Consider the following 20,840-nt stretch of genomic DNA (forward strand, 5'->3'; position numbering starts at 1 on the left):
CAAGATTCTACATCCATAAGGTAAGATTCTGCCTTTCGCTGCAGCCAGGAAAGGTGTCACTAGGGGTGACACCCACCTCTCCAGGGCCATGATATGTAGGTTCAAGAAAGGATCAAGTCAGAGACGACAGCATCATGTGGAGGGTTTGTCAGGGCTGCCATTTCTGGTGAAAGGCTGCCACTCACATGTAGGGTTTTTAACTGGATTGCTAACCTGAGGAAGGCTGAGCAAAGAAGATGCAGCAGGACGCAGCAGAGAGAGTCACAGGCTGGGCTGGGGCCCAAGACCCCGCTCCTGCCTCTGAAGCTGCTCCCAGCTGCTTCTCACATGAAGAGTGTTGGCCCGTGCATTCTGTGCTCCTTCCACCTCTGGGGTCTGCGTGTCCCTGGGTCTAAGGAACTGATGTGCCTGTCACTGGGAAAGCGATGTAGCCCGGGTGGGGCCCATGCAGTCCCAAACCCCTATTGCCCAGAAACCCAAGTGCAGACTAAGTCTGGAGGACTTTTTTTATGATTTCCAGAGGACATTGTCTCTCTCTCCACCCCTTTCACTGTTTCTGAGTTCCTTTTTCTATGGATTTTCATTTTTACCAAACGATCTGAAAGGAATTTGATTTTGAGAGTTTCCTGAAAAATCTTTTAATGATCGGTGATGTCTCCTGTACATCATAAAACCAGAACTGGCACCCTCGAAGTAGAGGAAATTCCATTTTGAATTAAATGCCAGTCCAGACCATCTCAGTTCACCCCCAAGAGCTCGTAAGAGTCCTGCTGCTTAGCTGGAGGGAGGGAAGAGGGCAGCAGCAGAGAGCTCCCTGCAAGAAGGGCTTCTGGATGAAGTAGGTGTGAGATGAACAAAAGGGGAAAAGACAGTCTGTGCTCTGTTCATAGTCAGGGGCAGGAAAGGGGCAGGATGTTGAGAGGCTCCTTCCTGGGCTTACTTCCTCAAGTAACAGCCTATAATCCCTTGCCTCAGGCTGTGATAGAAATCTTGATCCCAGGAAGTTCATGGATTTGTCCACAGCTCCAGTGGCTTAGCCCTGTGCTCCTGATAACATCAAGTCAGAGGTGTCTGGGGGCACATATCTTCCTTCTTCTTCCTTCTCCAAACTGCGTTAGCACACGAAGGCCAGCGCTGCCCACCCACCAGGCCAATGTGTGCCCTGGCTTGGGATGTGGATTTCTAGTGCCTGATGCTCTGCTGACCGCAAGAACGTTTTTGAAAACAAAACCCCTGTCCATTCTAACCGTTTAGTCAATCTGGTTGAGAATATCAATTTATTGGGGGGAGGAGGGAGAAAAGCCAGAGGTTTGTGGACACTTTTTGTAGATGCCCATTCAAATATTTTTTGTAGATTCCCGTTCAACTCTAAAAAGGAAAAGGACTAGGACCCTCCCACAGTCGGAAAAGCCTCTGCCCTCTAGTGGTGAAAGGCTCAAACAAATACTTGCGTTGAATATTTGATTCAATGTTTGCGCCTGGAGCACTGAACTGGTACCACCCAAGCAGGCGCTCTCTGGGGACAGCAGGTAACCCCTTGGTTTTACTTCCTGGGGTTCTGTTCCCAGAGGGTTAAATGTTCAGAGGTCCCAGAGGCCTCACTTACTTTGGAACCTGCTCAGCAGAGAGACCAAGAGTAGGGTCACTGGGGAAGACACAGAACCTAGGTGAGACCCAGCTTTCCCACATATGCTGACAGCCCCTGGCCCTGGGGTCCACTCAGGAGGGAGCCCGTGCAGGTGACGTCATCTCCCAGCCAGCACGTCTTCTCCAGCTGCAGCCACTTCTCTTACACCACCTGAAATCACTCATCCCATCCCATCTGTGGTGCCTATTAATCAGTCCCCTCCCCCAGCTCTCTACCCTCCACTCCCAAACCTCCCCAAGGTGAGCGAACATCAGCAAGACTTTAGAAACTTTTGGCAGAAATGAAGTTACCAGGGGCTTCCCTGTTGGCTCAGTGGTTAAGAATCCGCCTGCCAATGCAGGGGGGACACAGGTTCAAGCCCCAGTCTGGGAAGATCCCACATGCCACGGAGCAACTAAGCCCGCGTGCCACAACTACTGAGCCCGTGCGCCTAGAGTCTGTGCTCCACAACAAGAGAAGCCACCGCAAGGAGAAGCCTGCACACCGCAGTGAGGAGTAGCCCCCGCTCACCGCAACTAGAGAAAGCCTGCGCACAGCAACGAAGATCCAACGCAGCCAAAAATAAAAATAAATAAATAAATTTATAAAAAAAAAAAAAAAGAAAGAAATGAAGTTACCAGGTGCTGCAGGAACAGAGACTCCGAACAGGCCACCTGAGCCCAACCAGCCACACCTGCCATGTCCAGCGTTTGACTGGTGCCAGTTAGGACCGGACACTGGCCTCCAGGGAGAATCAGTTCATAGGAAACTGCCATGTGGGTTTCAAGAGCCAAACCAAAGTGATCACAATGAGAGCTTTTGAGAGTTCCCGGGACTCTGGTGCACGTAGTTTTTATGTCAAAGAGCAGAGAGAGGCTGTGACTGTCCACCACGCGACGCCGGGTCGGTAGCTGTCCGCCCTGGGGCCAGGCTTCCGGTGACAGGCAGGGGACAGCAGCACCGCCCGCGACCAGAGAGGAATCCGGCTGGAAGGCATTTCGAGTGAAGCATGGGGGGTGGGCGGAGCCTGCCCAGAGCTGAGAAGCCTGTGCTCTGAGCAGACTCAGGCCACGAGTGAGGGGGGAAGGTAGGAAGAGGTGAATGGGGTCAAGGGAGCATCTTGGGAACTTCTCACTCCTGTCAAACTGTGAAGTTACTGATAAATGGAGAGGCTGGTGACTCAGCAGAGGGTGTGTGGGCTAGAGGGTAACTAAAGGTGTAGCTGACAATGGTTGGGCGTATCACAAGCATTTACAGATGACTGTCATTTTTTTGTTACCTTTACGGGGCCTTCTTGGGGGTTCTCTCCCGACTTCGCACAGTCTCACACAAATCTCTAAAGAGTGTGAAGGGATCCCCCAAATATCTCATTATCCACTAGAAAAATATCAACTTTCTTCAATAACCTCTTACCCCAAAAGTCTCAGAACATTCTTCTTAATATCTAATTTAAACCCCTTCTGCAAGATGCCTGTTCCTTTTTATTACATCCTGAAATGACAGTCCCTGTGGCCACTCCCTGTGGCTTCACTTCCACCTCCTTCCTTTCCATATAATCCAAAAATTTGAAAAGATGAGAGTAGCAAATCAACAAGAAAATTAATATATGGAGGGGAAAATGACAGAACTGAAGAAAGGAAGAAGCTGTTTCAAGTCACCTAAGCACCTCACGTTTACATACAAACAACCCTCATCCTCACAACTGGATTCTCTTATACTGCTCTCTAATTGTGCATGTGTGTCTGTGTGACTTGTAAATTATAAGCTCCTTGAGGGCAGGACCATGTCCTCTTATTTTCACAGCACATTGGCTTCAATAAACACACGTAGCCATCACTTGGCACTCTTATTATAAACTATTCTTACCATTCTTTTTTGGCACTAAAACCAGTCTCCTAAGGATTCTAGCTCTGGTTTTCTTACATACTGAAAGGTACTAACCCTGACTTTTTTTAAACAATTAATTTGGTATTTCAGGCGCCTCTTCTTCATTCAGTGCCCCTCCCCTACCCCAAGTGGTCTGAATTTTCAAGGTTTGACCATCGTGGCAATGTCCTCCTGGGACAGCCACCATGGAGGCTGAAGTGTTCAGATTTATCTTTTGCTGTCTCTCTGGGGTGGAACAGAGGTGGAAAGGAAGATGTTTTCCTCCTTGAAATGTGGAAGACCCTCTGGGATTTTATGCTCACTATTCAGGGAGTTCTTTACAGCCTAAGGAAACAAGACAAGCTTCAGACTCTGAAAAGTCCTACCTGATCTTCTCTGCCTGTCAAAACTGGCAGAGTTTCTTTGGGGCAACTTTGTGGCAGAGACTGGAGGGGGGTGTAGATGATATTGGGGCTGCATTCAGAGATGGAGAGAACAGAGTGAGATTTCGAAGATTAGCCTATCTGAGCAGGTCCCAAAGGACTTTACCGAGGTCACAGGGTGGGGTGCCCCTTACCTGTTGCTAAGTCCCATGAACCTGGAGGACAGATTCCAGCAGCCGAGGTCTGGAAGGGTGCCGAAGATTGAGGTCAGAATAATGAGCCCCAGTCCAGTTCTAGATGCTGTTACAGAGCAGAAGCAGGATGAGTTATTGAAACAGATCATGAGCCCAGGAGATGGGGAGACACAAAGCAGCTGAGGAGTATGATTAGGAGGCAGCCTCAAATGATTTCTGGAGCCTGAGTTTAAATAATCCCAGACTGTTTCACATGCTTTGAGGGTACCGGCATGAGAATGAGCCCGTTTTTTTAAAAAAAAGGATTGGAGGACTTCCCTGGTGGCGCAGTGGTTAAGAATCCGCCTGCCAATGCAGGGGACACGGGTTCGAGCCCTGGTCCGGGAAGATCCCACATGCCCTGGAACAACTAAGCCTGTGCACCACAACTACTGAGCCTGTGCTCTAGAGCCTGCGAGCCACAACTATTGAAGCCCATGTGCCTAGAACCCGTGCTCCGCAACAAGAGAAGCCACAGCAATGAGCAGCCCGCGCACCACAACGAAGAGCAGCCCCTGCTCGCTGCAACTAGAGAAAGCCTGCGCGCAGCAACTAAGACCCAATGCAGCCAAAAATAAATAAAGAAAGGATTGGTCAGAGACAAAGAGGGGAAGGGAAAGAGAGAGAATATAAAAAGCAGATCCAGGAACTAAAAACCCTAGTTGTCCTTCCCTACTAAGTACTAAGGCAAATGCCTCAACATACCTTAATAATCTCTGAGAGATCCATTATAGCTAATCTTCATAATGTCATCTTATGTCATTAAGAAAATAATAAATGGCTGTAAATGGATTTGAAAGGTAGTTGGGAAGATTTCCATGAAAATAAGGTTAAAAAATGTTTTGAAATTATCTGGGTGAAAAGAAAATTAGTGCTTTCAGAAAATTGGTTTATGAAGAATGTCTCATTCTCCAGCAAGGACAGAGAAGTGAGCGGTCATGTCCTCAGCACTGCATGGCTTGTAAAACTGATGTATCCAGGCACTCAGTCTTCACAGGCATGTGGGCTCTGGTGACCCACAGTGAAATTATCTCACATTTGTCCAGCTTTCCAGGAGATGGAAGGCACTGAGCGCTTCAAAATAATGTAAGATTTGTGGTCAATGCTAAAACCCATTAAGTGGGCCTGTGTAATGGAGCTGAGGTCTGTACCTCACCCATGTGAATTTCCACGTGTCTTTCAGAGAGCTGGTTAGGTGGTATGTCCTGGCTGCCAGGTGGGAGTGAGCATGATTTAGACAAGGGACCAGTTCTGGAGTCAGTTGTGAGCCCAGCCCAAGAGGAAAGCCCAGCCTTTCTTTCAGGAGTTGGCCTAAGCAAGGATGTGTGTCTAAACTCTAAAGGCTGAGTGGGAGACATATGGCAAACATCAGCAGAGTAGCAGAAACTGGGTCCTGAAGAGGCATGCTCAATTCTGAGAGGTGGCCTTGCTGGCCATCAGGAGGGTACCTCACTCGCCCCCTAGGCCTTGGCCTACCTTTCACTCCACCTATAGATCTTCATTCAGATTTAACTTACTTGCAAAGCCTTCCCTGAGCCTGAGGAATTTATTGGGGAGGAATTGGCAGACAGTCAAGGCTTCGAAACAGGGGAATTACGTAATGAGCTTTGCAAACTGGCTCCATCCCCCTGGCTGCAGTCTGAATGTTAAAACTAGAAGGGGTCAGAATGGAGGCTGTTGAAAACAATGCAGAATCTGGCCATGAACCTGACTCCTCCCTGTCTCTACCTCTCATTTGGTCAGTAAACAAGTTCTGTCAATTTTACATTCTAAATATTTCTCAAAGATGTCTGCAGTGCTGATCACCAATTACAATGTATGTTTTTTTCCCCACACCACCATTCTCCTTTACCAGCTGTGTGTCCTACAATTTAACTCAGTTCTGACACTGTCTACCTGGAGGTAGCACCAGATCCCACAGGTTCGGGGCTCAGTCCCACAGGACTGCCTCCAGTCACCAGTCCCCATTGTCATGTCACCTGTGCTTCTGACCATCTGGCTATAAGTCCGTGGTTCCCACAATCCCCTTCTTGAGTTTGATTAACTTGCTGGAGCAGCTCACAGAACTCAGAGAAACATTTTACTTACTAGATTACTGGTATATTATAAAAGGATATAACTCAGGAGCAGTCAGATGGAAGAGATACATAGGGCAAGGTGTAGGGAAAGGGCGTGGAGCTTCCATACTCTCTGGGAGCAGCCTCTCCTGAATCTCCATGTGTTCATCAACCAGGAAGCTCTCTGAACTCTTTCTCCTTGTGGGTTTTTCTGGAGGCTTCATTACAGAGGCATGATTGATTAAATCATTGGCCACTGGTGACTAACCTCAACTTCTAGCCCCTCTTCCCTCCCCCAGGTCAGGGGGTGGAAACGAAAGCTTCAACCCCTTAATCATAAGGTTGGCTCCACTGGCAACCAGCCCCCATCCTTAGGTGATTTCCAAAGGCACCTCATTAACAAAACAAAAGACACTTTAATGGCTCTCATCAAAGAAAACTCCAGGAACAGTGGTGGAAGACCAAATATATGTTTCTTATTATCAATCACAATACCATGACATCCATTTATCTCTCTCTCTGCTGACACTACTTTCGTTCTGGCCCTCATCATCTCTCCACGAATCATAACAGCATCCTCATCTCCCACCTTGAATTTACTCTTGTTGCCTTCACCTGGCCACCAGAGACGTCTCTCTGAAACACAGACCTATTTCTGTAACTCATTTACTTGAAGCTCTAATTGTCTCTCATTCTTCTTACCATAACATCTAAAATATTTGGTGTGTTCTACAAACTTGGCAAAGTCTGGCCTCTGCTTATCCTACTGAAGTGGGTGTTGCGGCATGCTGGCCAAATCTACCCTTCAGGATAAGGACACTCATTCCCTCAGTTGTGTAGGTGTTGCCGCTAACAGCTCAGAGCTGAGTCCTTCTCCAGACCGTGTCCTCAGCCAGAGGAAGCTGCCCCACTCGAGGTTATATACGATCCCTTCCCAGGAACAGCCCCCACCAAGGAGTGCTTGAGGCAGGGCTGCCAAGGCATCGTCCCTTTGCCTCCCTTCTGGACACGTCTGAAGGTCCCGCCTAGTTCCAGAGCTCCTTGTGGGATTGGTTGAGGCCTTTGTTGCGACTGCATTGCAGTTGAACTTCTCTCTTTCCTCACTCAAGCGCCATTCATCCCCCCACAGGTATTGTTCCAGAGAGTATACCCCCAGAAATGTCTTGCTTTTGTAGGGGAGCAAAATTTCCCACCCCAAAATCTCTTTGGCATTTGGATTATTTCGAGCTGAAAACAATCAAGGCCCAAGACTCAGGAAGAAACTTTGACCTTCCCCCTAACTGCCTAAAAGAACGTAGATAGAGGACCTCTTCCCTTCGGGAAGGGAGCCATCGCTATAGATAACAAAGTATGAACCAGCTGTGACAGACAGAAAGGAACCTAGCAAAGTCTGTTAAAATTTCTCTCTGTGTCCCTCTGTCTCTACATGAACCAGCAAACATTTGTTTACCAAACATTTGCTTTTCCATCTCCATGTGAATTGCCTTCCTCCCCTTTGAAGTCCCAAGCTGAAACAGGAGGGAAGGGGGCAGGGCACCACCTTTAAAAGAATGACATAGCCATAGGACATGACAAAAACTGGTTAGGACCAACTAGGTCCAAGATGGCGGAAGATTCAACTTCCAGTGGACCTTGAGCCTCATTATACGCTCATTGTAATACATTAGCAAGCTAAACAACACACCCACCAGCGCCATGACAGTTCTGAGGCCAACCATAAAAGGTCAAAAAGTGGACAGTGGACCAGTTCCTGGAAATCTCCGCCCCTTCCCTGAAATAGTTGGAATAATCGTCCCACTCATTAGCCTATGAAATTACCCAGCCCATAAAAACTAACCATCCCATATTTTGAGGCCTCTTGCCTTCTAAGATGGCCCACACTCTGTCTTTGGACAGAGTGTGGGCCATCTTTAAATAAATAAATAAATCTACTCCTTACCTATCACTTTGTCTCTCAATGAATTCTTTCTGTGACAAGACGTCAAGAACCTGAGCTTCATTAAGTCCTGAGACCAGGTGTGCGATCTCAATTAAAAGACGTGGGTTCAAGTCCCAATCTGAGGTGCATGGTTTCAGAATCACTACCCCCAATATCCTCTTTTGTCTTTTGCTGAAATGATATTTAAGGTGAGAGTTTTGGTCATTTTGGTGAGTTACTCTGTTCTCCTGGGTCTCTCCCATGTATACATGTTATTAAACTTCTGTTTGATTTTCTCCTGTTTATCTGTCACATGTCAATTTAATTCTTAGGACAGCCAGAAGGACCTAGAGGGAAATTTCTTCTCCCTGACACACGCAAATTGCTCTCAGAGTCTGTTTCCTGGGAAGCCTGACCTACAGTACTCTCCCAGCCCCATCACTCAGTCGCTAAAAGTTCATACAGAACTTGTATCACTTCCTCAAGTCCCTAAGTTCTCATTCATGTGTCTTTGCATTTGCTATTGCTTCTGCCTAGAGCCTTGCACACCTCTCCTCCCTGCTATCCATTTTATACAGCTAATTCCTATTCATCCTCCAAGTCTCAGCTAAGATGTCACCTTCTTTGGGGAGTCTTCCCTGATTCATGGAGCTCACGGTACTCCACCTCTGTGCTGTCATGACATTCAGTACTACCTTCTATCACTGCATGATTAAAATAATTGTAATTCATTACAATTATGCATCCATGTGATTGTCTTCCCTATTAGACTACATCCTCTGTAGAGCAAGGAATGTATCTACCCTATCTATCATTGTATCCCTAGTGCGTAGTCCATATTGGAACACAACGGGAACCTAAAATACTTGTTAAATAAATGAATAAAAAGTGGGAAATAAGCCTTAAATAAGAAAGTAGCAGTAAAAAGATAAAAGAGAAGATCAAATATATGCTTGATGTACGTTTAGGTGGTAAAATTAATAGGTCTTAGTGACTGATTGACTGATTAAACATAAGGCTAAGAGGGAGAAAGAGTCTAGAATAACTCCTTTGTTTCCGTATTTATAAGTAGGTAGAAGATGATGCTATTTGCTGAGATAACAAAGCTATTTGCTGTGTTTACATTTGAGTAGGAAAGATAAATAGAAACAGCCCAAATTTGAGATGTCTATTCCATATCCAAGTGCAAATGTCCAGTTGGCAGGTGGAAATAGGATTTGGAGCTCAAGACTTAGGCCTGGACTTGGAAATCATGAGTGTGTCACCCAAGAAATTCCCTTATCAATTTTCTTCTTGTCGAGAGCATCCTGCAGACCCCCACTGGAATCTCTCTCCATTCTGTCCTCATATTGCTTCCTTCCACAACTCAGTGGGTGCTCATATTAATTTGCTGGGGCTGCCATAATAAAAATACCATGGACGGGTGGCTTAAAAAACAGGAATTTATTTCTCACAGTTCCGCGGCCAGAGGTCCAAGATCAAGGTGCCAACAGGTTTGTTTTCTTCCTAGGAGTCTCTCCTTGGCTTGCAGATGGCCTTCTTCTTACTGTGTCTTCACGTGGTGTTTCCCCTGGTGTCCCTTTGTGGGTCCAAATTTCCTCTTTTTATAAGGGCACCAGTCAGGTTAGATTAGGGCCCACACTGATGACTTCGGTTCAACGTCATTACCCTTTTAAAGGCCCTGTCTCCAAATACAGGCACATTCTGAGGCACTAATGGGCTTGGACTTCAACATCTGAATGTTGCAGGGGGACACAAGTCAGCCCATGACAGGCCTACGTTTCTTCTCCTCCTCCTTCCACCCTGCCGCCCCAGGGGCAGGCAGCCCACACTTCCCCACCAGGGCACCCATGGCCAGATGAGCCTTCCCTCAGACTGCCAAGATTCAGACTTCAACACGTCATGGAAACAGATAAATGAGGGGGTTATTGTGCCCGGGGTGGGGGTGAGGAGGTGGTAGGAAGACTTGAAGTCTTAAATTTCATGGAGAGTATGGGGAAAATCAGATGTGGCTCTTGTGGAGGATGAACGTGGGGGATGATAAGAGCTAAGTTAAGAGGGTGTAGGGGAACAGAATTTGCCACCCTAGATTCTGTCTCTTTGGCATGAGGATTAATTTAGGCTAATTTCTTTTTTTTTTTTTTTGGCCATGCCGCGCAGCTTGTGGGATCTTAGTTCCCCAACCAGGGATGGAACCTGCGACCCCTGCAGTGGAAGGGCAGAGTCTTGACCACTGGACCACCAGGGCAGTCCCATTAGGCTGCTTGCTTTTAAGGCCCAAAAAGACTCAGGAAGACCCTTTGACCTTCCCCTAATTGCCTAAAAGCATGTAGATAGAGGACCTCTTCCAGGAAGGGAGCTATGGCCATAGATAACCAAGTATGAACTGGGTGTGTAGACAGAAAGGAATCTAGCAAAGTCTGCTTATTAAAATCCCTCTCTGCGCCCCAGTGTCCCTACAAAGCCCAGCAAACATTTGTTTACGAAACACTTGCTTGTCCATCTCCATGTAAATTGCCTTCCTCCTCTTTGAAGTCCCAAATCACTATCCCAACAGCTTCTTTTGTCTTTAGCTGAGGATGGTATTTAAGGTGAGGGCTTCAGCCATTCTGGCGAGTTACTTTGTTTTCCTGGGTCTCTCCCATGCACATGTGTTTTTAAATTTTTGTTTGATTTTCTCTTGTTAATCTGCCTCATGTCAATTTAATTCTTAGACCAGCCTGAAGAACCGAGAAGGATAGGGAAAAATGTTTTCCTCCCCACAAGGGGTTGGCTGAGGTCACATTTTAAAGCGCTTTCCTTTTGGCATAAAAGCAGCCAATGTTTTATCTAAAGAGACAGGGAATTAGAGGCCGCTCCAATCACTCAAGCAGGAAACAATGCAATTAGTTGTAAAAGGTTGGAAGATTGGAGGATGATGTTAAGGCAAAGAGCTATTGGTGGTGGGGTGGGGGCAGGAGTGGTGAATAAAAGATAAAGGGAAGAATCTGGGGAAAAAAACAGACATCCTGTTCAGATCCAAATGACGAATTCTAGTATCCGGGATGGAATTCTGTTGAGTTGGCCTCTGCCTCCTTAAGAAGACACGGTCTCCTCCTCACAGACTTTCCTGGAGTTAGCCAGCACCCCTCAGTAAAGTGGAGGGTGCAGGGAGCAGAGAAGGCTCTAGAAATCAGGGGGTCAGTTAATATGGAGGCACAGCAGCAAAAGGACCACCAGTAATGAAGATAGTGAATTCCAAGAGGACCTGGAAAACTGGATGAGATCAGCCTCGGTGGGCTGATTAGGCTGGACATTCATATGGCCAGTTCTGACTGGTCATTTAGGGAAAAACACCAACTCGGGGCTGGGCTTACAGATCAATGACTAGTGACTTAGATCCAACCACATTGAGGACATAGTGGTAGCTGTCAAAGGGCTTAAGTTTCCTCTCTCAGGATACTGGGACAGGAAAGCAGGTGGGTCAGGCACTTGCAAAGGAGAAAAGGGGTCACTGGGCTTGGTCACTGTTCTCCTTAATGAGCCAGTGTATAGCAGTGGTCAAGGCCAGAGTTAAATGTAAGGAAAGCAAAAGAGCCAAGCGAACGATTTTATCCCAACAGCAGGCTAAGGGGCACCAAGCCATCTTTTTCTTTCCATTGCGTAAGGCCTGCTCTGAATAAAGATGGCCACCGTTGGCCACTGTATGTCAGTCAAAGCTGTGACTATCTCCGAAATGAGTTTAACTTTCCTTTTTTGAAACTTCTGGTCACAAGAACACGAGTGTTTCCACTCTGTTCTGCCCCATGGCTCATCAATCCTAATGGGTTAGGGGAACCAGCTGCGGGCTTTGCCGCCTCAGGTCACAAGAGTAAAAGCTTGCCAACCAAGAGCAGGTGTGGGCAGTTAGAGCGGAGAGACCAGGCTTGTGCCTGTGAACCAGGTAACTGAAGAGAGTGTGTGGGGCAGAGAGGGAGCGTCTGCCAGGACTGAACTGAAGGGCTCTGAGGCCAAGCTCTTTGGAGCCCCTTCCAGAGACACGGGGGCAACAGCAGCCTTGGAAACAGCCCAAGGACATGTGCTACAATGAGGCCTCCCACTTTGTTCTCACCGAGTCTCCAATAATTCTTTAGACGCCGTTAGTATTGAATGTATATTTCATTGTAAAAATAATGTAAACCTGCTATAGAAAACCAAGAAAAAGATTACCCCAAGAAAACACTGCCTCCTAAAAGTTCATTGTGAGTTTCACTTCCACTGGATCTTATCCATCTTAGTTCACCGTCTCAAAGTTAGGACTTAAGGAGTTCATCAAGAAAATCAACCAGGACTTCCCTGGCAGTGCAGTGGTTAAGAATCCACCTGCCAATGGAGGGGACACGGGTTTGTATCCCCGGTCTGGGAAGATCCCACATGCCACAGAGCAACTAAGCCCGTGCACCACAACTACTGAAGCCTGCATGCTTAGAGCCCGTGCTCCGCAACAAGAGGAGCCACCGCAGTGAGAAGTCCGCGCACCGCAAGGAAGAGTAGCCCCCGCGCGCAGCAACGAAGCGAAGACCCAATGCAGCCAAATAAATAAATAAATAACATTTAAAAAGAAAAAAAACAAAGAAAATCAACCAGAGCACCTTTAGCATAACACTTTATTCCAAAATGCCAGGCGTGAAAAGTTTCCAAAAGAGCATTCTCACTCAGGGAAGGAGGCTGAGTGGGGCAGTATCTTTCATGAGAATTTAAGAGGAGGGCTCAGCAGAAGTTCACCTAGATTGGGGAACACCGTTGCCCCTTGATATCTGCGGGGAATTCGGTCCAGGACTGCCCCATCCCCCATCCCCTACCCCCACATCCCGAAGATACCAAAATCCTGCGATGCTCACCTTCCTTATATAAAATGGCTTAGTACACTTAGCCCTCCACATCCGCAGATATAGAGGGCTGAGTGTCATCAAAGATAGTTGTTGGAAATAGGAGGAATTGTTCTTAAGGATGAGGAGCCATTGTCTGTGATGATACCAAGAGGGTGGGAAGGAACAGTTAGGGGCTAACGTCACTTGGAAGAGAGGTAGAGAGGAACAGCTAATGGGGACAAGGACATGCAAGGGCCACACTGGAAAGTTCTTTTAGTGTCTCTTGCGGGGACCAAATACAAACCCAGGTCTTCTGACTCCTGGTCAGAGATCTTTCCACTTCTCATAGATGCCCCAACCTTCTCCACTTTGGTAGGTGATTGAGAAAGAACCGTGAGTATCCCGGACCCAACCATGGAAGGAGAGGTTGAGATAAGTAGACCTGGACAGCAAAGGCAAAAAATTGGAAGATTTTACTGTTGTGTCCTAAGGATGTGATTTATCTTCAGCTGGACTGGGGCCTGCAGGAGTTGAGTCCTGTGTATTGCTGGCCTGCAGCTGCAAGTGAAGGGAATTCTGCTACTAGAGACTGAGAAAACTCAAGGACCTCCCCACTAAGGAGTTCCATTTTCTGATGGTTTGGCTCTGGAAATGCCCCTGTATCAGTAATTGTTTGGCTCTTAATGAAACTCTTCTGAGCGTGAATCTCAGATTTTTCAGCTATCTCCCTGGGTGGCTAGGCCTGTGGCCCATTGCACCTCTCTCCCCAAGAGGTAATGGGCCCAGTGCCCAGGCTGCTCAGAGACAGGGTACATCAGAGCTTTCATTTTTTCCTTGCTGTGCCTTTAAGAGCTGCAGGAATGCAAAGAGTCTGGAGGAGGGGTGGGGTCTCCCAAAGGGATTTCTGGGGAAAAGGATCCAGGAATTAGGGCCAGAAACTAAACTGAGAGTCCAATTCTGAGAAGCTGGGGGTGGTATGTGTGGAGTCAGGCCTGTGATTGGACTGCAGGGTTCTCTAGGGAGGAGGAAAACAAAAGTAAAAAGGAAAGAGCTGGGGAGAGGGGAGAGGCCCACCCCGCCCCCCATCCCACCCCTATGCACACTCTCCCAGGCCTGGAAGAGGGGACAGCCACTAGCCTGCAGAGGGTCCGTGTGTGTCAAAGGTGATAGCGACAGATGCTGGACCCAGGGAGACCTCCACCTCAAGTCGGCCTGCAGGGCCTCCGGGGACTGACTTGCCAACAGCTGGACTTGATCACCAGCTTGCTAAGTGAGATCATGCATCTGAGGGAGTAACTAGCAGACTTTGCTGTCCGGCTGTTTTTGGAGAATTTTTCTCAGCAGTGGCTAGAAAGCAGGAGACCACCACCTGGACCCTTGAGCCTTCTTCGAGAAGCAACAGCAGAAGAGATTCCCACCCTGGGTGGTTTGCAGGACCATGCTGGCTCTTAGGCGAGCTTCTGCTTTCAGGGTTCTGATCCTCACGGCCTTTCTGCCCCTGCCGCAGTTCGCCCAGGACCCGGCCATGGTGCACTACATCTATCAGCGCTTTCAAGTCTTGGAGGTAGGTGGCATCTGTGCCCCTGATCTGGGGAACCTGCCTCCCGGAAGTCACTTTATCTTACCCACGCTTCCCTACCTACTGGGATGCATTTTTCCAGATAGTGAATGATAAATAGATTGCTAAAGGTACACTTAATATTTTTCATAGTCTAGTGGTTTCTCCCAGACCTTGAGCAGGGCTTTCCTCTGTCCTCTGATCTGGCAGTTTTTCTCATCTGTAAAATGGGAACGATAATAGAATTTACCTCTTACGGCTATTCTGAAGATTTAATAAATTAATTCCTACTTAGAACATTGCCTGGCATGGTGGTAAATGTCTAAAATATTATTCAGTTGCTCAATTTTTAAAATAGGAAAATTAAACATTTGGTCACGTTTTCTTCATGTTTTACTATATCAGGATGATAGCAGATTTTAGTTTTCTTTATGTCTTTTTATGATGAGCCACTAGGTCACTGCAAAAAGTCATGATATTGGTGTCCTGAGAAGCTCTTAGCTTCTTTTGCTGAACTGGACTTGGCTTTAGAAATGAGCAGATTTCAGCAATGTTAAACAGAGAGAAAGTGTTGGGGCCTTTTTCTCCAAGTGTTGCGGCTGCCACTTCATTAAAATTTGCAAAACCCAACATTTTTGCAGCAGGGACAGACTCCTAGGGCCAAATGTAACCCTCCGCCGTAACCTCTGACACACCCTGGCGATGACATTGGCTGTTTCATACTTCATGGCTTGCTTTTGTACACGTTAAGTTTTGATAAATTATTTATCTTCTCTCAAAGACACGCTTATCTCCAATTTTCTATATTTTCCCGAAAACTCTTCAAGTCCAAACTATTTGGTTACAGTCAGGGTAAAACAGTTCCGCAGAGCAGGCTGCACTCGTTTCCTAATGTCCGGCGGACTGAGGCCAGGAAGCCATGGATGAAATGTTCCCAGGCCAGCGGCCTCTTGCTGCTGCCTCATTTGCTCTCTCCTCAGACACCTCCTGCCCAGTCTCACCTCCTCAAATGTGCCAGAATTACTCTCAACCGTGGTCCCTCTTCATTTACCACCGACCTGCCTTGGCGGTCAGCGCCAGTCACATCCCTGCAAGCTTTCCCCAATACTCAAATCTGTCTGCAGACAAGGGTATCGAGTAGAGACTGATACTTTCATAGCTATGAATGTGGATTTTAAAAGAGAGGGCTATGATTTATATAGGTCTTCCCACCCCGATCGTGGTAACCTGGGCGGGAAGTTGAGTCCCCAGGTGATCCATCAGGCCAAGGCAGACACGTGGCAATAAAGTGATGCACACGGAAGGATTTGTGTCAGAGGGGTAAGGAGAAAGAGGAAAGATTTAGACAATTTCTCCCTCCTCCCTCTCTTTCCCTCTCATCCTTTCTGTTTCTCTCTCCCTATTTCTGTCTCTCTGTCCCTCCTTCCTTCCCTCCCTTCCTCTCACACACTCTCTCTCCCCCCACCTTTCTCTCTCTCTTTCATTCATCAATGAACAGTCTTATATCCTGCTGTTTGGAGTATATCTTAATATTTTTACAACTTTTGTGGAGAGCACTTTGGTAAACCGCCAAATGGTCTTTAAGTATACATGCTGTTTGACCCAGCAACCCCTCCCATTTCCATCCTTCATTTACTTATCTTTCATTCAGCAAGTATTTATTGAGTACGACTGTGTGCCAGGCCCTGTGCAGGTGCTGGGGATGGAGCTCACATCTGGAAATGTATCCTCAGAAAATAACCAGAGAAATACACAAATATGTAAAGACAAAGATTTTCTTCAGCATTGTTTGAATGGCAGAACATTGAAAACTACATAAATGTCCATTAAAAAGAGTCTAATGGAATAAATAATGGGATGTCAATTCAACGGAATTGTGTCATTAAAATTATGGTATAGATATACATTAATTGGTATTGAAATATGTTCACAATATATCAGCAAGCTAAAACTATGTTATGAAACATACATGTAGCGAAATCACATTAAAAAATATGTTTATATATGTATATGACTACATGCATGGGAAAACTTTTAAAGATTTGTACACTAAAGTGTCAATAGTCCTTTGAATTAAGGAACTGTGGGTGATTTTTATTTCCCCCCCTTTTGGCTATTTGTATTTTAAAAGTCTTTTTCTGTGAACGAGAGCTGTTGATATTACTTGGGCAAGTTAAATAACTGGCAATAATTTGGGAATTTATTTTCTGACTGAAGCAAGGACTGCAGAAATGTACCCAAGCAGCAAGAGAATACATTCAAGATTTCCAAGAGTTCTCGAAAAACATATCCGTTATGCTGGGACGATGTCAGACGTACACAAGTGAGTACAAGAGTGCGGTCCATAACCTGGCACTGAGAGTCGAACGTGCCCAGCGGGAGATCGACTACCTGGAGTACCTGCGAGAGGCTGAGGTGTGCACGGAGTCAGAGGACAAGGTGCTGGCAGAAAAGCAAGTCCAAGAAGCTGAGGAGGAGAAAAGGATCCGGACACTGCTGAATGCAAGTAAGAGAACTGCGTCTTTTATTACCCCTTCTGGGGACTTTCACCCTCGGAGACAGCTCCCACACAGGTAGGGGGTCTGACCCAGTAAGAACTGGATATGTGCTCTTGTGGGCATGTGCTGGGAGAGAAACCTTATCGGGGCACAGGTGTCCAAAGGAAAATCCATTCTCAGAAAGCAGCTTTCCCTTTCCCAGAGAGTTCCTAAAGCCCCCGTAGAAGATCAGGGCTACGGTGTTAGAAGTCAGCCCAGGAAGGGCATCTCGAGATAGACCTTGGGTTGGTAGAGGTGTGTGGTCCTCTGCCACGAAGAGTGGCAGGTTGGTGGATTCTCCCAGTGCCCTGGGAGTAGGGAGAGGCTGCGAATGTGCCCAGAAACATTGTGAAATTGGACATGGCAACAGCCAACCCTCAGGGCCAGGAACTACAGTGAATTATTATTGTGTATTCTGTTGCGATGATGATATATTCAAGGTATTTGTCTCCAATCTTGGGATCCATCAGAATCACTTCCAGGCCATTAAGAATAATGGTTAGGAGCTCAAATGATAATAGCAAGTATCAAGCAACAAAAACGTAAATGAGAAGGAAAATTTCCATTTCATTAAAACAATGAGGGACACAAGTCCCCCACCTCAGAGGCCGTATTCTGAGATGGTTTCATTGCAAATAGGAAAACTTTATTTATATGCTAATTATGCCTGCCCCAAATGTAAGAAATTTCATCAGGTAGATAAGACATAAGCTGAATGCTGTTATTGGGCTAAGGGTTTCACGTATCTTTTCTTTTTTCTTTCTTTCTTTTTTTTTTTAAATTTATTTCTCTTTGGCTGCATTGGGTCCTCGTTGCTGCGCAGGCTTTCTCTAATTGCAGCAAGCGGGGGGTGGGCACCCCTCGTTGTGGTGCACGGGCTTCTCATTGTAGTGGCCTCTCCCGTTGCGGAGCACGGGCTCTAGGCATGTAGGCCCCAGTAGTCGTGGCTCGCGGGCTCCAGAGCGCAGGCTCAGTAGTTGTGGTGCACGGGCCCAGTTGCTCCGCGACATGTGGGACCTTCCCGGACCAGGGATCGAACCTGTGTCCCCTGCATTGGCAGGTGGATTCCCAACAACTGTGCCACCAGGGTAGCCCCTCGTGTATCTTTTCAATGTAATCCTTTTAAAAACTCCATGGGTCTTCCAAAATGAGGTGACATTTGATCTGACTTTTGAACAAAGAAGTTAGAGAAGGATGAGCAGAGGGCGTGTTCAGTGAGGGTGCAGCAGATCAAAGGCAGGTAACACTTCCACATGTAGATCTGCAGTGAGGGCTGAGTGGAAGCTGTGTGGGGCAGGTGAGTGCAGGGAAGCAAGGCTGAAGGGTTCAGTAGCACCCAGATAATGAAAGACCTTGCGTGCTAAGCTAAGGGGGTTGAACTTGACTGAAGAAACTGTTGAGAACCATTGAACAGTTTTAAGCAGGGGCATGACATGCAGGAAGAGGGCAAGACTAGAGAGAGAACACTAATCAGGGAAATACTGCAATAAATTGGGCGATAAGTGATGGTGTCTGCATGAAGTGTCAGGGAGATGGAGAAGGACAGATAGATTTCAGAGTCACTGAGAATTGGAATACACGTGGCTTTGTGACAGGTAATTGAATGTGAAAAATGAGTGAGAGGCATGAGTCCAGGATGCTTCCTGGGTTTTTGGCCTCCGCCATTGGGTGGTTGGTCTGAAGTACACTGAGAAAGGTAACCCAAGAGGCGTTGTGGAGCACTTACTACTTTACTGTTGTTGTTTTTTTTTTTTTTCGGAGCACTTATTACTCTGAGATCTTCTAGTTCATCTATTTGCTCGATGCTCACTTTCTGCCTCCCCATCTCGAATGTCAGCTCTATGAGAGCCTGGATCCTGCCTTTCATGTTCGATGCTGTGTCCCAGTGCCTAGAATAGTGTCTATGTTCAATAAATACTTGTTGGTGAATAACTAAGGGGAAGAATGAATGAATGGACAGAGGGATTGTTAGCATAGACAGAGGGGTTATTAGGTTTTGGTAGAAAAGAGAAAGTCTTATCTCTGAGTCAGAAGACAGAGAAGAGGGTCCCTTATCTATATTATGAAGCACTTGGTCAAGTCGGTCAAGTGAGTGGTCCTTTCTGGCCCTGTCTTGAGATGAACTTCCTTCTTCTGAGAGGGAGCAGCTGGGGGTGAGCATGAGACAAGGGACTGGGGAAAAGGGCAAGGATGAGCCAGTGGAAGAGGAACAGCTCCCTGAAAAGCTGCTGGGGAGCATTGGGTGTTAAATGTAGCCTGAGCTAGAACGTGCTCTCCCCAGGGGTGAGGGAGGACCCCAAGCCTGAACGATGGTGCTGGATTGGATCTCTGAGACACTCTAAGCCCCTCAGGCCTTGAGGTTGCCCCTTTCCACTCCAGCTAGAGCTCAGCAGAGGTCCTGAGTCTGGACTTTCTGCTTTTTCAACCCTTGTCCTCTGCCTCGTCCCTCAGACCCTGGAGGCCTAAAATATTCCCTCTCGCAGCTCCATGGTGAGTGAAAACTCTTTCGACTTTTCAGTGATGGCTGCTTCCATGCCTGTTGCCTCGGGAGCCCTCTTCTGATGATTTGTCAGTTTATGATTCAACAAACACTTTTTGCCTCCGACTCTTGGATGGGCCCTGTGCCCACAGCAGGGACAGAGGAAGGAGTGGGACATGTCTGCATCCTGCACTGGCTTTCTTACAGCTTCTCTCGTCTCTGGTTTTGCCTCCTACTGCTGTGTGCTGTCTCGTAGACCTTCCCACAACACACATGGATGTAGAATGTTTTTGCCGTTTGCCATCAATTATCAACAGCCACAAAAAACCCCTTCAAATCTCAGCCTTTTATATGAGGAAGACCCTTCAGAAAGTGGCCTGAGCTGATCTCCATCTTCTTCTCCCATAATTTACCCACATGCAGTAGCAATTCAAACAAATAAAGAAACAAATATATATATGTATATATATTTTTCTACCCACCTTTCATGTCTCAAAAATTCTGTGGATTCTCTGTAAACACTTCTGCCCACCTCCCCAGCTCCCCCTCCCCGCCCCACCAGACAGACTGGCCCCTAGTGCTCCTGGAGCACCTCATTCAGTCTTCCAAGGCAGCACTAACTCTCAACCACGCATATCTGTGTGTGTTTGACTCCTCAGCCAGACCATGAATATACTGACGTCTTCATTCCTGTACTCAGAGAGCCGGGGTCAGGGCAAAATCATCTATAGGAGAGACACTGATGGCAGAGACCCCTCAGAACTTGGTTAGGGAAAGACCTGTAAACAATCACAACTGCGTGATTCGTGCTCTCTGACCTATTATTTCCAGAAGTTCTGTGCCCAAGGATGGACTTTGGAATGCCAGCGTATCCCCCTTCCATGCACTGTTTTGTATTTTACATACTGTGCCCCTCCCCCATGGTTTCGGCCATGTATCTTAGTAACTGTGGCTGTATTAGTTATTTTAATGCTGTGTAATAAATCACCGCAACTTTAGCAGTTTAAAATAATATACATGTATTATCTTAGAGTTTCCTTGGGTTCAGGCGTCCAGGCACAGCTTAGCTGGATGCTTCGTTCAACAGTCTCACGAGGGTACAATCAAGGTGTTGGCTGGGCTCCATTCTCACCTGGAGCTCAGGGTCCTCTTCCAAGTTCATTGACGTTGGCAGAATTCACCCTCCTGTGGTTGTAGGGCGGAGGCCTCAGCTTCAAGAAGCCGCCCCTCTTCACAGGCAACTCGCAATGTGGCTATTGCTCCCTCGGGGCTAGCAGGAGAGCGCCTCTCTTTGGGAAGTGCTCAGTCTCTTTTAAGAGTTTTTATCTGATTTAGGTCAAGCCCACCCATAAT

The 20,840-nt window shown here is 47.0% G+C and overlaps 1 protein-coding gene across 5 annotated transcripts in view; it reads left to right on the top strand.

Annotated features, from left to right (window-relative positions):
• Nucleotides 1-20,840, top strand: part of LOC309667659 (synaptotagmin-9) — a 232,073-nt gene that overhangs the window by 192,277 nt on the left and 18,956 nt on the right. For 4 of the 5 annotated variants that reach the window (XM_082476322.1, XM_082476324.1, XM_082476327.1 and 1 more), the window contains one exon: nucleotides 16,689-16,977. In XM_082476322.1, coding sequence (XP_082332448.1) covers nucleotides 16,689-16,977 — 289 coding nt within the window. Of the gene's footprint in view, nucleotides 1-13,816; nucleotides 14,478-16,688; nucleotides 16,978-20,840 lie in introns of those variants that run through there. The other variant, XM_082476326.1, reaches the window with a different exon arrangement.

This window comes from Balaenoptera physalus (assembly GCF_965194825.1).
Source record: "Balaenoptera physalus genome assembly, chromosome: 10".
NCBI lineage: Eukaryota > Metazoa > Chordata > Mammalia > Artiodactyla > Balaenopteridae > Balaenoptera > Balaenoptera physalus.